General features: G+C 31.1%; 1 protein-coding gene across 1 annotated transcript in view; it reads left to right on the top strand.

Moving 5' to 3' along the window:
• Window positions 1–16,174, top strand: part of LOC145324466 (uncharacterized) — a 129,669-nt gene that overhangs the window by 59,094 nt on the left and 54,401 nt on the right. Inside the window, exons 19-27 of the mRNA XM_080167053.1 lie at window positions 5,952–6,022; window positions 6,656–6,759; window positions 7,059–7,151; window positions 7,401–7,538; window positions 8,032–8,089; window positions 9,024–9,160; window positions 9,468–12,642; window positions 12,863–13,155; window positions 13,588–13,850. Of these exons, the coding sequence (XP_080023179.1) occupies window positions 5,952–6,022; window positions 6,656–6,759; window positions 7,059–7,151; window positions 7,401–7,538; window positions 8,032–8,089; window positions 9,024–9,160; window positions 9,468–12,642; window positions 12,863–13,155; window positions 13,588–13,850 (4,332 nt within the window). The remainder of the gene's footprint in view (window positions 1–5,951; window positions 6,023–6,655; window positions 6,760–7,058; window positions 7,152–7,400; window positions 7,539–8,031; window positions 8,090–9,023; window positions 9,161–9,467; window positions 12,643–12,862; window positions 13,156–13,587; window positions 13,851–16,174) is intronic.

Genomic DNA, 16,174 nt, shown 5'->3' with positions numbered 1-16,174 from the left:
GGGAAAAAAGTATAAAAAAGTGGAATTGGTGCAGTAGAAATGTCAGGGTTGAAGAGACATATTAATAGATTTTTATCAAAAAGAGAATAATAAAATTAAAAACAATTTTAACTGCATTATTATAATCTTTTCTTAATTTATAAGACAAATATTCATAATGACGAAGAATTCATTTTGAACTAACAAAGTTGATATTATAATAGTTATTTATCGCATCGTATTATAAACGGCTTTCAGCGGATTATAGAATGTACAATTATGAGATTAAAACCAGTTTTTTTAGCCCCGAGGTGCCGGCTAAAAAAACTGGTTTTAATCTTATGATTGTACATTTTTATATTCGTAGAAAGCTGGATATAATACGATGCTAGACATAGTTTTTTCGTATGGATGGAAACCGGTTCCTATCCACCGCATTCGAATGAATACGAGAAATATTATTCATCCACTTTTTTTTTAATTGAACACATTCATTCATTACCTATCTATTTCTCCCTGGTTTCAGTTGAGAGAAGGTAGTAAAGCCAAAATCAATTATCAGGGATAACAGAATTTCCCACGAGAGCCTATACCACTCCCCTATATCTATTTGAAGCTCCGAGGAATGAACATTCTAACTTGTAATAGGGATATTTAATGTGTAAAACAGAATTTAGATTAGGATAGAAAAGTAAGGAATCACAATAAGAAACTTTTCAAGTCTGATTGACGGTTTAGCGGTTTTTTTTTTAAATTCTCAGTATTCTATGTCATATTTTTGTGAATTCTTATGTTAGGTACAATAAACATGCAGTACAACATTTTAATTAGATTATGTAATAGACTATGCTAAATAATTTCACTTAATTTTTAAAAACCATGGCTTCTACTTTTTTTTTACATTTTATCATATTTCTCTAATTTCAAATACCCGTCTCTGTTCCTATATTTTAATAGTTTTGAGGGGGAGGAAGAATTTATATTTATGTGTGGGAAGGTAATTGGTAATATGGTTCTTATATAACTATATTGGTATCTTTACATGGAATTTATTTTTTTATAAGATCTATTTTTCCATAATTAGCTCAGCAATAAAAAGCCAACCTTATTTTCTTACTAAAGTGGTAGTTAAGTTTTTATTTGTTGGACTGTTAAGATCTTACTATGAAGTTGCTGTGCAAATAAGTTTTAAGGGTGTAAGATGAATGAATGATGAATTACTGTTTTTGAATTGTAATAACTCTTGCACATTTCTATTTTTAGAAGTTTTTGAATATATTAGGAATTTTTAGACAATAAATCATTCTTTTACACATGCATATGTGTTAAAAATGTATCTAAAAAAACCAGGGTTGGTTTGTAATATTTTTTTATGAACACAAAGTATAAGGGTTTTTAATCCAAATCCAAAGAAATCACTCCATGGGAAAAGCAATACCTTTCCAAAGAATTTAGAAGCCCTTATGATTTTGAATGTAAAACAATTGGAAGATTTTTTAGTAATTTTGTATTATTATTTTTGTAAAGAATATTTCTCCTTGAGCAGTTCATTTTTCACCTTTATGCAAGATATTGGAAGTATTGTGATTCCCTTTTAGAAAAAGAAAAGATTTATGTAAAAATCTGACGTCATAATTTATTTTATAGATTTTCAATTTTAACAAAGGAATATAAATGATGCTGATTGGAGGATTTAATAGGTTCATTAAATACTCTCATAATGTTTAGGTGTGAAGCTTCTCAATGAACTATTTTGTTAAACCTTAATGAGAAGTATTTTTATAGTATTTATTCAATATCACCTACCCATTCACACATATACAAGCTATACACTAAAAGTGCTATTGTTTTAAGCTCAAAATTTCCTTACTTGAATTTTTGAAAAGTTAATCACTTGCTATGCTTCCTGCTTTCTTGTTTATCATCAAAATATAATGTACTTTTAATTTTAATTTCTATTAAAAGTACTATTAATATAATCATTCTTGTCTCTGTAAAAATAATATGATTATTAACAATTTTTATATTTCTTTTGCTCTTTTGGATCAAATTGCTGTCAATTAAGGTGAAAATCCACTCAACGCATTCTATTTCTGAAATTGATAACAGAAAGAAGAAACTTATTAATTTTTAGCACTTACAATTATGTTTTTATTTCTATAAGGGTCAAAAGGATAATTTTCTGTAGAGGTATATTATTTTTTCTAAGTTAAGTAGTATTGAAGGCGTAAAAATTATTTCTAGGTATTTAAAACAAAATATGCAAGTAAATTAAATGGTTTAATTCCCTTCCAATTTCTCATTGATTTTTACAATCACTTTTTCTTGTCTATAATACACATGTTATATAACCACATCCATTAATGCAGAATAAAAGAAACAGCTGTGATAATAAGGCATCTTAGCAGAGTATTTAGTTGGGAAGGATTTAAAAACTTAACCATAACTGTTCTTAAGTACTTGCTTAAGCTTTTATATGCTTAGCAGCAAGTGGGAACTTCAAATTCATAGGGTAGTAATGGATATCTGATTTTTAATATTTTTTTTTTAACATGAAATGAATTAGGTAAAATGTCAGCTATTTTTTAGAACTCTTTTTACAGAAAATATTGTTATAACCTCAAATTAATATGTAAATATAAGTATGAATATCAACATGGTTTTCCATCTTTTTTCTGGCACATTCTCTTGTGGGAACACACTTAAGATATGCGTAGATTTTCCCTGGATAATGCAAACACTAAATCTCAGGAAATGTAGAGAGTTTGAGTGGACTAGGATTGTAGTGTGGTGGTGGATATTTCCTAACTGGAAGGTGGATAGTTGCATGCATATTATGGATATTTGTTTTGTGCAGGAAACCATATAGGTACTCTAAATGAAAATGTTTTTTTTATACTGTAATATTACTGTAAATGGTTAGGGTTTCAGAACAAATTACTAGTTGCTTTCTGGTATTTTGCTTATGGTTGAAATATATTAAATGAAAGAATTATATACCCATATAGTTGTTAAAGTATTTTTAATGGCATGAAGATATTTTTTATATGATGAATAATTTGAATCCCTTTCTAACTCTTATGTTTATTTTAAAAGGCAAATTTTTAAATTTCTCTAATTTAATGTTAATCTTTTCTATAAAGGACTAAACTAAGCCTTTTTCAATGTTTTCGGCACACCTTGAATAAGATTTGAAGAAAAAGAATGAAAGAGTTCCATGTTTGATCACCCCTCTAGCTCCATCAATGCCAATTTTTACCCAATTTATATCAAATGTGTTCTGTCTGTAAATTGTGTACAGTACAAGCTGCTTTTTTATTGACCTTTTAATTTAATTTAACTAAGATGATTGTAATATAAAAAAAATAATATTGGTAAAAAAACGACTATTCATTCTGAATTGTTTAAACATTCTTATATGTACAAATTTTGAAGTAAAGTTTAGCTATCAAATGTGCAAAATGATTAGACATATATTTAGAGCTTGACTTGAATCTGATATGTTAAAATATTGTCAAATATTTGCTGAGATATACCGATAAGTTTTGGCTGAGATTAAATCTGAAAATTGCTACTGTGGATTCCGGTGTTTGCAATCTAAATTTTATAGAAAGCCAGTGTGAGAGATGGTGCATTCAGTCCCTTCCAGTTGTTTGTTTCACAATTTGTGAACTTTGCATTAAAGCTGGATTTAGATATATTCATCATTTTAACAAATTTAGACACTCATTTTATAAAATGCAAATTTATGAATTATGCAACAAAAAGATTTTATAATAATGTGAGAAAAACTCTAACTGGAAAGAGCCATATTACACATCAACATGAAGAACTGTGGACTGGTCAATGTCATTATAAAGAAGACAAGAAGACAAATTTGCCTGTTCTGATACCTTGGTTTCCTGCATATGGTGTGTACATAGCTAGCCACCAAATGCCTGAAATCAGTACATCATAGCAAGCAACAAAGTCAATGAAATCATGAAGCTGATCAACTGACTGAAAAACTGAAACAGACAACAATCCTTTTAATTGTAAACTTATTTTATTATTTTAAATTGCATGTTTATAATCTAATTGAAATAAGATTATGTTGGAGAATGTAAGTGTATTCAGTTACAGATTTCTGGCAAAGACAAGTCTAAATTACTAGTGCAATCTTGTTGCATGGCAAAGTGGTGTTTTAGTGCAATTAATTCAACCATCTGAAGAATGTTTGCATAAACCCAAACTAATTTCATTTACAATTTATGTTTGACATGAAAGATGTGATATTAAGCTCTTGTATAAGATACAGTTTATTGTAAATTCTGTTGAATTTGATTTAATTTATAGTTATTGTCAATAAGACTTTGCATTAATTGTGAGTTTCTTAATTTTAAGTTTGTGTTTTTTTTAATCTTGAAATAAAAGTATTGATGTAATGTATTATTTATTTTTTAAGTAGCACCTTTTCTCCTTGGCTTAGGGGGCTTATACAATATATGGAGGGATGAATGTGTCCGTAGTGATTTTTTATAATAAAATATTTTGAATAATGGGGTGTTCCAACCAAACATCTGTAGAAAGTTTATTTAATGCAAAAAATAAACAGTTTAAATAATATATTTTAATAGGCAAAAAGTAATAATGACAAGACAAGCTGGATATTTGCTACATGATTTTGTGTTAAACAATGTTTCTGGAAAAAAAAAAACATTTGTCCAAAATTTGTTGACTGGGACACTTCCTAATTTAGTTATTTCCTGAGTTGTCTGTGTACTGTACATATCCCACTATTAGATAATCCTCTTGGTACACTGTATACATTCAATTAGTTCTTTACTCCCTATATTTCCAGACCATTCTCACACTGATTAGATTATCTAGCATACATGGCTGGCCACTTCAGACATACAACTTTAACTAGGCATATCAAGAATTAGTTACACTTTTACACTTTCATTTAGATTGAAGTATAATTGTGTAATACATTTGTTTGCATCTAAGGGGGAGTTTCACAAATAATATTTCAACTATAATAAGGAATTCTTGAATATTTTTTCTTTTTTCTATAATACAAAGTAGCTTGGTGTCTGTCTGTCCGTCTGAAGCTTAATATCTCGGTAACCACTGAACCGATTTGATTCTACTCTTCAGGGTATATACATATTGGTCCTGTGGTGGTTTTAGGCTATTTTCTTGAAGGTGGGACACCCCAACAACCAAAAGACAAAAAATCCTCCAGCCCCCCTTTTTTTTTGCTAGGCAGAGCCTGTAGCAGAGTCAAATTTTTTAATCAAATCTGTACAAGGCATCAGCCTGTAGCTGAGCCTATTTTTTTAACAAATCTGTACTAGGCATCAGCCTATAGCAGAGCCTATTTTTTAAAGACAAATTATATATAGGAAGGTTTACATCCCCTTACCTCATAGAGCGAAGCCCCTAGAGGCTAGGGGCGAAGCCGCTAGTTTTATATAAAGAAATAGAAGTGTGCCTAATCTTTGGTTAATTTACTGAACTGTTCACTTGTGTAAAATAAGTGTCTATTCAAATTCATAGCATTTATTTTTAAATGTGTTTCAGTGAACATAGCTTTTTCTTCAGTCTAAATGACAAATCATACTAATTCCACTTAAATAATCTGATAATTTTGGCTTGTCATCAGATTTTCTGAAAAGAAACTTAAAAGCTGCATATTAGTGAAAATAAGAAATCACTGAAAATGTGAAGTCTAAATGAAAGGATTTATAGAGACGCTGTGTTACCTACACAATTTAATTTTACATAAAGAACACAAAAATGGTTTCCCTGTAAAAAAAATTACACAACTTATGTTTCGTAATCTGTCCAATAAAAAAAAAATTTAAAGCAGGAAATGTCAAGATAACCACCAAACTGAAGATAGCTAGTCAGAGAAAGAGAAAGTAAGGATCTTGATTGAAAAAGTTGCAAGTCCTGAGCTAATAAATTGAAAGTTTGTTTAATTTTAGTGCACTCCAGAAGACAAATGAACAGAATGCATTAAAGCTTAACCAGTTGGAAAATGCGATTGTTGCAAAAGGTAAGTTAAATAGAAGTTGTTACACCAAAAAAAACATCAATTTAGGAAAAAATTATTATACCTTATCTTTTTGTCCATTATTCTTTCCTATAACTAGTGTTGATACGTCACTATATAAAAATAGGATATTATTATATAGAAGGTGTATATTGAAGGGGTTAGAAGTGAAAAATTCTAATTTGAAAATATTTTGTATTTTTCAGAGAGAGTGAGGGGACAATGGGCTGTTTATTACACAAGCCCCCAAAGTTTTATAATAACGTTTTTTTTTATTCGTTGGCTTGACAACTTTGGGGATTTTAATGAATATTGATTAAGTAATTCATGAAGTTTAGTGTTCAAACGTTACAACCACTATTTTTATCTACTGAAGGGGTAATTTTGTGTATTATCATTGGGGATGTACATCAATTTATCTATCCATTGTCTTATCCCTTTAGATCCCTGCGTATTTTTACTATATAAATTGGGGAAGGAATAAGACAGAGGGGTAGGAGGAAAGAAATTCAATATAGTTGGAGAGTTTGAATCAATGAATATACACTGCTCTTTAGTTTTTGTTGAGCTACTTATTGAAACATTTGTCCTTGTTATGTATCATATGTTTCAAGATATACAGAATATTTATTTTAGATAAGAACATAAGTGATATGACAGCCAAGTTGACAGAGATTACCAGGGACAAGGATGATGCTATCAATCAAGTCACTGCAATTCAGAAAGACCTAGAGAAGAAGGTAATCGTTGAGGATTTTAGTTAAAGATCATAGTATAAGTCATTAATAATGTTAAAAGAATTAAACTGGTTCCTAAATTTTTATAAACTTATTTTCTCATTGGTTGGATTAAAATCTTTTGGGACTTGTATGGTTGCCTCATACTAGCAGTTTCCAAACTTTTCAACCATAGTATTTATTCACAGAAGAGGAATTTAGTTTCTTATCATTGGGGATGTAAATCGGATTATTATTAATTGTTTTAACTAATAACATCCTTGATTTTAACTGAAATACTAAGTTATGATCGAAAATTTTAGAGTCAAGAGTTAGAAGCCCTGAGGCCGCAGATAAGCAACAAGGACAACCAAATTGAGGCACTCAAAGCCACTATTGCCACCAGCGAAGCAAAGGTAATTATTTTGAAAATGCACAGAATTTACTCAGGGATAGGTAAATGGATTTAAATTTCATAATCTTGGATGTTTTAGACTTTGGTACAAAAACTAATGCAACTTTTCTTGTTTTGGCTAGTATTCAAGACTTTGGGGACTAGTGCACATAATGCCGCTGATTTTGTTATAATCCTAGCAGACAAAAATCTAAGAAATGTTTTATTGACAAAACCTGGAATTGCAAAATGCTGAAATATTTATCTTAAGATGGGAGAAGGTCTAACAGATCTGAAGAAAGAGCTTGAAGTGGAGAAAACCAGCAAAGCTGACCTCAACAGAGAGTTTAACGAGTGCAAAGTTAAATGTGCTGCCTTGGAAAAGGAATTGTCCGAATATAAATCAGAGGTAATTAAATATAACCTGAATTATTATATAAAAGCGATGCTACACTTAATACATCAAGGGTTTGATTTAACAAGGAATGATTTTAAAAACTTAGCAGCTCTATTGTCTTTTGTCTTTATATTATGATTTTGTATAGATATCACAATTGACTTAATTAATAATGATGTAGTTAATACAAATGGATTTATAATTACTTTGATCCCATTTTTGTAGCGGGCTTTAAAAAAATCCCCTCCCTCTATCCTCTTTACCACCAGCGTTCCCATCCTACTGGATAAACGAAGAGACTAATAAATGACAGGGGAAATAACTACCCAAACTGACGACATTTCCCCCCCTGTCATAATACTATTTATATTCTACATCCATTTTAATACAAAATAAATATTTCCTTTAATTTTACTGTTAAAAGTGCGTTCCTACCTAGCAGTTTAAAAAATATTTGCTATTATTGCTGCAATGATTATGAAAATAATTGTCCTTGTTTGATTAGGTTGAAGAAAAGATAGCAAGATTTGATGAATGTGTTAAAGAAGCAGAGACAGCTAAAGGTACGATTTTATATGGGAATTGTTATTTTAAACTTGATCCCGTTTTTGTTTGACAAATTTAAATAATTTTGCTTTCATTTAAAACAAAAACAAAAAGGTACAAAGTTCATTTAATAATTCAATCTGTTTTTCATGCCATTATTAGTTAGATTGGTATTATGAGGTTTTGAAATTTTCTATTTATTATTTTTAAATCGACTTTTATATTTTGCATTCTATGGACTTATATGTCCTTGCTTTCTTGTTGGATGAGATATGATGATTTTCTTTACAAACTTTGTCTTTTTTTACGTGTGTAAACAAAAAAGCAACCAAACTTTTTCACTTTCTCTTGTGCAAATCTTAAATGGAAGAAAATATACCTCTTTTTTACGTTTTTCCTGTTTTTTTTTATTATTTACCTTAAATTATAGAATTGCATTAGGTACTTTTTTAGTTTATTGTTTACCAAGCCAAATATTTTATGTTTTAAGCAAATTTCAAAAAAAAAACTCTTGGAAAATGTTTTCTTGTTATTTAATCTAGAAATTAGAGTTTTGTTTGTCTTTTCATTTACTTTCTTTGATCCATATAATACGTACATACATTCAGGTTTTTATACATAAATAAAGGGACTCTTTCTTTTAAAAATATTTTCGCGATTAAATGGCAATAATATTTTTAATTGAAATATTGTAGTTACAAGCTCTGTCTTTTCTCATTACAAGCTCCTAAGCAAAACACCGTAGCGCAGTATCTCTTTAATTAAGTCATAATATGTACTTAGTTGAGTTTCAATAGTTTTATTGATGTTGTCATACTTGTTTTCTTACTTATTTCCATCTGCTTTTCCTAGTTTTTTTTCTCTTAATTAATGTTATGTTCAGCTCATCAATATTTACTTGTTCTTTAATTTTAAAGCAAATAATTACATTAATATTAGGTATATTTTTAGCGTCCGCGGAAGAAATGAAGAAAGAATTAGAGGCTGCCAAGGAAGAATCTGCTAAGGCTAATGAACAAGCAGAAAAAGCTAACGCAGTAAAGCTTGAAGTTGAGTTGGCTCAGTGGAATTTGGAAGAGAAAATTAAGGCATGCTATCTAGGATTTATTCATATTTTTTTAATTGAGCAGCAATTCAACAATGAAATGCAATTGTTTTTCTTTCTGTAACACTAAGAGGGAAATGAATTACTCATTTATACTAGACTTTGGTAGTGGTTACCACTTTTACTTATTTCCACATATCCTTGGCCCTTTATGGGATTTTAGTATCTATGGGTGAAAGGCAAGTAGATACTTAATTTGTATTTTACTCTGTCTAGTTATGTATAAATTAAATACTCTTCTAGAAATGTTTCTAAAATCTTTAAAAAACTAATATGAATAATTTTGTCAGGGACTCACTGAGCAGCTTGGTAAATCTGACTCTGAATTAAACGGTGCTAAAGATTCTCTATCTCAACTAACTGAGGAAAACAAAAGCCTGAAGGATAGTCTTGATGCTAGAAATAATGAATTCAAAGCACTGCAAGAATCATCTGCCAAACAAATTAAAGACCTAGAGGAGTTATCGAAAACTAATGAAGATAAGCTTAATGATGTATCCAAAGAACTTGAAATTTTCAAGGTAAAGTCTGAAAATCTTGATGAATTGAACCACAAAGCTGGAAGTTTATCTAAAGAAAAGGAACAGTTATCCTCCCAGTTATCAAGCAAACAGGCTGAATTCAAAGAATTAGAAGTTCAGCTTAAAGATGCTCTTTCAAAAATTGAAGGATTTGACAGTGAAATTGCCAACTTGAAAGAGGAATCCCAATCAGCTGCTGACGAGGTTGATGTTGTAAAAGCTGTAATTGACAGGTTAAATGCTGAAATTGAAAGTAAAAATAAGCAGATCCAAGAAGTAGCATCAACTGGTGAGTCTGCTAATGTAAAAATGACTGAACTCCAGAAAACAATTATGGAATTGGAGAAGAACTTAGAGAATGCTAATGCAGATTTAGAAGCTGTTATTATTGATAAAACCGAATCTGTTGCTAAAGTTGAGGATTTGGAAACAAAGATTTCTGAACTGCAAGGTCTATTAAAAACAGGAGATGATAATGTTGCTCAACTAAAATCTTCTATTAAAGTTCTTGAAGCAGAAAGAGATGAGAAAGCTAACAGTCTTAATGAAACAATGACTAATTGTGAAGATCTATCAAAAGAACTTGAAGAGAAGAACACTTTGATAAGCAATTACTCTGAAGAATGCAATAATCTGAAGAAAGAAGCCTCTACGTTACATTCTCACATCTCTGATTTGAAAACTGAAGTAGAAAATAAGTCTTCAGAATTAGAGGTTGTCCGCAAAGACTTGGAAAACAAACTTGCCAATCTTGAGTGTGAAATTAATAATGAAATAAATGCTAAAAATCAAGTTGAAAACATGGCAAAGGAGCTTAAAAACTCTGTGGAGAATTATGAAGTTCAAGTAAACAATTTACAAATAGAAAAGGACAAACTGCTGAAAGCTCTTGATGAAAAGGCTTCAATTGTAGATGAAACAAAAAACAATGTTGAACACTACAAGAAGACCATTCAGGAAAAGGATGAAGAATTAGCTTCTCTTGCTACTCAAATATCTGAAAATGTGGAGGAAATCATTAAAACAAAAGAATTTGTTGATAACTTGAATCAACAGAAATCAGAAATGGAAGAGAGCTTTAAAACTCAATTAGATACCTTGAGAAGTGAATCTGAAATTAATATTGAAAAGTTAAAGAAAGAAAAGGAATCTGCTGATATTAGCCTTTCTCAAGCAGAAGAATCTTTGAAATCAATGACTACTACTTATGAGGAAACTATTGCCAAAAATGAAGAGTTAAATATTAATGTAAAGGATAATACAGACAAAATCAATGATTTGCTGAAAGAAAAACAAGAACTGCAAACAAATGTTACTGAGAAGAATGCTTTGTTGGACGATATGAATAAAGAGATTGAAAAATACAAGCAAGATATTTCCCACAAGTATGTTGAGATTGATGAACTCAAGGCTGACCTAAAAGACTCATCTGACCTTGATAGAATCATTTCTGAGAAAAATTATAATGAAGATAAACTAAAAGCTGAAATTGAAGAACTTAAAAATTGTCTAGAAGAAAAAAATAATGAAATTGTTAAATTCAGTGAAGACCTGAATGTGATTAAGGGCAACCAAGAAGAACTTTCAAAGCTGTGCAAGGAGAAAGAGTCCCTGGAAAAAGAACTAGAAATTGCAAAGAAAGAAAGCAATGAAATATTAGAAAATCTTGAAAAGGTTGCAAATGAATCCAAAACAACCCAAGAGGAACTGATTGAAAAGAATAAGCAGCTTCAAATTGAAGTAACTGCTATTAAAGAAGACCTTACAAATAAGATAGATAACCTGATGACTGAAAACAAGAAGGCTAATCAAGAAAAGAAAAGTCTGGAAACTAGCTTAAAAGATTATGAAAGCAAATTAGAAACACTACAGGCTAACTATAACAACCTTCAAGAGGAAAAATCAAAGAGTGAACAAGAGATAAATAACAAAACAGATGAAGAAAAGCAAATGCAAATAAAAATAGAGCAGTACCAATGTCTCATTGAATCTCTTGAAAATAATCATGGGAAGGCATTGGAAGAAGCATGTCTCAAAGTAGGTAAGAACATGCAGAAGTTACAGGCGGAGAAAGAGGAACTTCAGGATAAAATCAATAAACTTTTGGAGAACATATCAGAGCTTTCCAAACAACTAGAAGATAAATCCAGTATGGAAGACAAGCTATTGGAAAATATAAAGAATCTTGAGCAAAGGCTAGAAGAGACAGAGATGATTAAAGAACAGGTGAATAATTTGACTGAAGAAAAAGTACAATTAGAGGAATCACTCAAAGCTACAATTGAACAGATTAAAGCATTAAATGAAGAGAACACAATTACAGTGAAGGAACTTAAATCTGAAATAGCTGAAAAGGACCAGAACATCCAAAATTATGAAAATGACCTTGCAATTCTAAAATCAGAAAACGAAAAGTTAGGTTCAAATGTTGCTAATCTTGAAGATACTATTAGTAATCTTACTGCACAGAATAATGATATTTCTCTGCAAAATGAGATAGCAGCGCTATCAACCAAGCTTTCCAACTACAAGGAGGAAGTTGAAGTTTTAAACAAAGATTTATCTTTTAAAGAAAGTCTTATATTAGAAATTTCTAAAGAGAAAGAAGAAAAGCTTGTCATTATTGATAATCTAAAGAAACGCACTGATCAGGTTGAGAATAAACTTGCTGCCAAAACTCAAGAATTTGAAGAAATCTGTGAACAACTAAAGACTGCTGAAACTATTCTTGAGGAGCAAAAAGAATGCCTTGATGTTGAAAAGTCAACTAGTCTTACAGAAATTGAGACATTGCTTAGAGAAAACTCGTCCAAATCAAAGAGATTGGACTCTTTAAGTCTGAAACTTGAAAAATCTGAAGCTACAGTCAACGATCTGGCTAAGCAAGTTGAAGAAAAGGAAAAAGAAGTCTTTGAACTGAATACAGAACTACAATCAGTTAAAGGTAATCTTATTATTTTTTGTTGCAAAGCTACCCTATAATTTGAAATGTAAGTCTGTCTGTATTTTAGTAAGTTTTTGTAGGAAACTTTATTTAAAAAATCAGTACTTTTATTTAAAAATTTTTATGAAACCTAATCTTATGTTTTGTGCATTGCTATTTGTTCTTAAAATATATAATATGTATAGATGTTTATTTTTATCTGAAAATTTAAATTATATAGGTAAAGACTTGGAGAGAGAAAGTATTGAAGAATTAGAGCAATCCCTTGAGAAACTTAAACAAGACAAGGATGATCTTGCCCAACATTTAGAAGCCAAAACACAGGAGCTCAAGAAAGCCAGAGATGAAAGTGTTCTGATGGAAGCTGAAAGACAATCATTTATCAAACAAATTAAAGAGATGTCGACACTAAAGGACGAATTTGTTGCTAATATTGATACACTGAATGATCAAATTAATGTTTTGACTGCAACCAATGAATGTTTAGATGCTGAAAAGTCAGATTTACAGGAATGAATGCTTATTATTATTATAAGAGTAATTTAAGTTATTACCATTAAATTAACAGGATGTCTGTGACTGTCTGGCTGTCTTGTCTGTCTGTCAATGTGCAGAAACTAACGGCTGAAAAAAGCAAAGGGAAGTTTTTAACTATTTTGTGGAAGTGTAAAACAATCAACCTCACCTCAATAAAAATTGATTTAACGTTTCCTTTTCAAAACTAAAATTTAAGTGAAACTCCAATCCTTAACTACGGATCCGCTAGTATATTAAATATATGATCAAATATGAGGGAAAAATTTGTTTTAAATCACACCCTGTTTTTAGGTGGTAAAATGCCAAATTTTAATTATATATTTAGGTGAAGGATTTTTTCCATATTATAATACTGAAAAGGGAATAATTTTTTTTTTATACAACAGGGCATTTAATTAAAATCAGGAACAGCTCAAGAATGCCCAAACTGCTTCAACTGACATAGAAATATTCAAAACTAATATGCAGATCAAATTAGAAGAATATGAAACTGTCAAAGATACTCTGAACAAAAAAGAGAAAGAATTAGAGAAGATTAATACTGTGATGGTAAAGAAGGAGACAGAACTTGAGATGAGTGAGAACCTTGTGCTCTTGAAGATGGATAAAATTAATGAGCTTGAGAATCAAGTGCTGCTGCTCAAGGAAGGATATACTTGTGCTCATGTTAGGTAAGCTTTATTCATACTTAGGACAGTTCCTCTAACCTTAAAAGGTTTGTTTTTACAACTGATATTTTTTTCCTAGTGTGGCTTCGAATCTAATTAATATTCGCTGGATTAAAACCGGTTCTGAGCTAAACTAAGAAAATGTGTATCGTATTGTATTAAAAGACAATTTAACACCGATATTAAAATAAAAATCATAAAAGGGGGATGTGGAAAATAACCATTTGGGCAGGGGGGGGGGGTTTACTCGAGAACCCTTAGAGCTAGAGGGAGCTAATTTTGGATTTAAGCTTCTATGGGGCCAAAGTTACTTTTAAAATTATCGTCGACCCCCCACCCCCCCCCCAAAAATTTTTTTTTGGGGGGGGGGGTAAAAATTTTTTTTATTGCATTTCTCGCCGAATTAGGCAATTTGAAATCATTTAAGACCATGTTATTTTTTTCAAAAATTTTTCGCCTTACAAGCAACCCTGCGGGGGGACTTAGTCATTTTTTTCAAATTCTCGTTTATGAAGGTATATCTTAAATACAGTATGCTACTCTCTTAGTTTTAAAGATAATTGGATGAAATCTTTTTGATTGTGTCACTAATTACCCCAAGTTTTGGTATCTTTAAAAAAAACGGCGGCGGGACCGCCGCTCCCGCCGTCCGCCGCCGCCACCAAAAAAGAAATTTTTTATTGCATTTCTCGCCGAATTAGGCAATTTGGAATCATTTGAGACCATGTTATTTTTTCAAAAATTTTTCCCCTAACAAGCAACCCTGCGGGGGGGGACTTAGTCATTTTTTTCAAATTCTCGTTTATGAAGGTATATCTTAAATACAGTATGCTACTCTCTTAGTTTTAAAGATAATTGGATGAAATCTTTTTGATTGTGTCACTAATTACCCCAAGTTTTGGTATCTTTAAAAAAAAACGGCGGCGGGACCGCCGCTCCCGCCGTCCGCCGCCGTTTTCCGCCGCCACCAAAAAAGAAATTTTTTATTGCATTTCTCGCCGAATTAGGCAATTTGGAATCATTTGAGACCATGTTATTTTTTCAAAAATTTTTCCCCTAACAAGCAACCCTGCGGGGGGGACTTAGTCATTTTTTTCAAATTCTCGTTTATGAAGGTATATCTTAAATACAGTATGCTACTCTCTTAGTTTTAAAGATAATTGGATGAAATCTTTTTGATTGTGTCACTAATTACCCCAAGTTTTGGTATCTTTAAAAAAAAACGGCGGCGGGACCGCCGCTCCCGCCGTCCGCCGCCGTCACCAAAAAAGAAATTTTTTATTGCATTTCTCGCCGAATTAGGCAATTTGGAATCATTTGAGACCATGTTATTTTTTCAAAAATTTTTCCCCTAACAAGCAACCCTGCGGGGGGGACTTAGTCATTTTTTTCAAATTCTCGTTTATGAAGGTATATCTTAAATACAGTATGCTGATTGATTCAGTTATGTTTAAAAAAGTATTATTTAAAAAAATCAGGTTGATATCTTTAAAAATAAGCTCAGAACTCATATTTTTAGCGTTTGGGGGGTTTTTGTGCTCCACAAGCCCTAAGAAGGAAAGTCCCAAAATGAATCTGTAATGGTTCGTTGATTCAGTTATGTTAAAAAAGTATTATTTAAAAAAAATCAGGTTGATATCTTTAAAAATAAGCTCAGAACTCATATTTTTAGCGTTTGGGGGGTTTTTGTGCTCCACAAGCCCTAAGAAGGAAAGTGCCGAAATTCAATTTTCAAAGTTTTATGTGTACATCCAGTCGTATAAGAGAGCCTACAAAAAGAATTAGGTTGATAACTATAAAAATAAGCCCACACGGCCTTCCCAAACTTTTATACTGAATTTCATTTCCTATAACTGTTCAAACTTCCCCCCCCCTTACCCCAAGTACTAAAGTTTGGGAGGGCTGTGTGGGTTTGTTTTTAGAGTTATCAACTTAATTCTTTTTGTGAGCTCTCTTATATGACTGGATCTACACATAAAACTTTGAAAATTGAATTTTGGGACTTTCCCTCTTGGGGCTAGTGGAGCAAAAGACCCCCCCAAACACTAAAAATTTAAGTTCTGAGCTTATTTTTAGAGATATTGAGATTATTTTTTTTTCGGAATTTGGAATCATTTGAGACCATGTTATTTTTTTCAAAAATGTTTCGCCTTACAAGCAACCCTGCGGGGGGACTTGGTCATTTTTTTCAAATTCTCGTTTATGAAGGTATATCTTAAATACAATATGCTACTCTCTTAGTTTTAAAGATAATTGGATGAAATCTTTTTGATTGTGTCACTAATTACCCCAAGTTTTGGTATCTTTAAAAAAAAACGGCGGCGGGA

The sequence above is a fragment of the Acartia tonsa genome, chromosome 7, assembly GCF_053477335.1.
Source record: "Acartia tonsa isolate MP-2025a chromosome 7, ASM5347733v1, whole genome shotgun sequence".
Lineage (NCBI taxonomy): Eukaryota > Metazoa > Arthropoda > Copepoda > Calanoida > Acartiidae > Acartia > Acartia tonsa.
The sequence above is the reverse complement of the archived record's forward strand: the minus strand, read 5'-3'. Positions and strand labels throughout refer to the sequence as shown.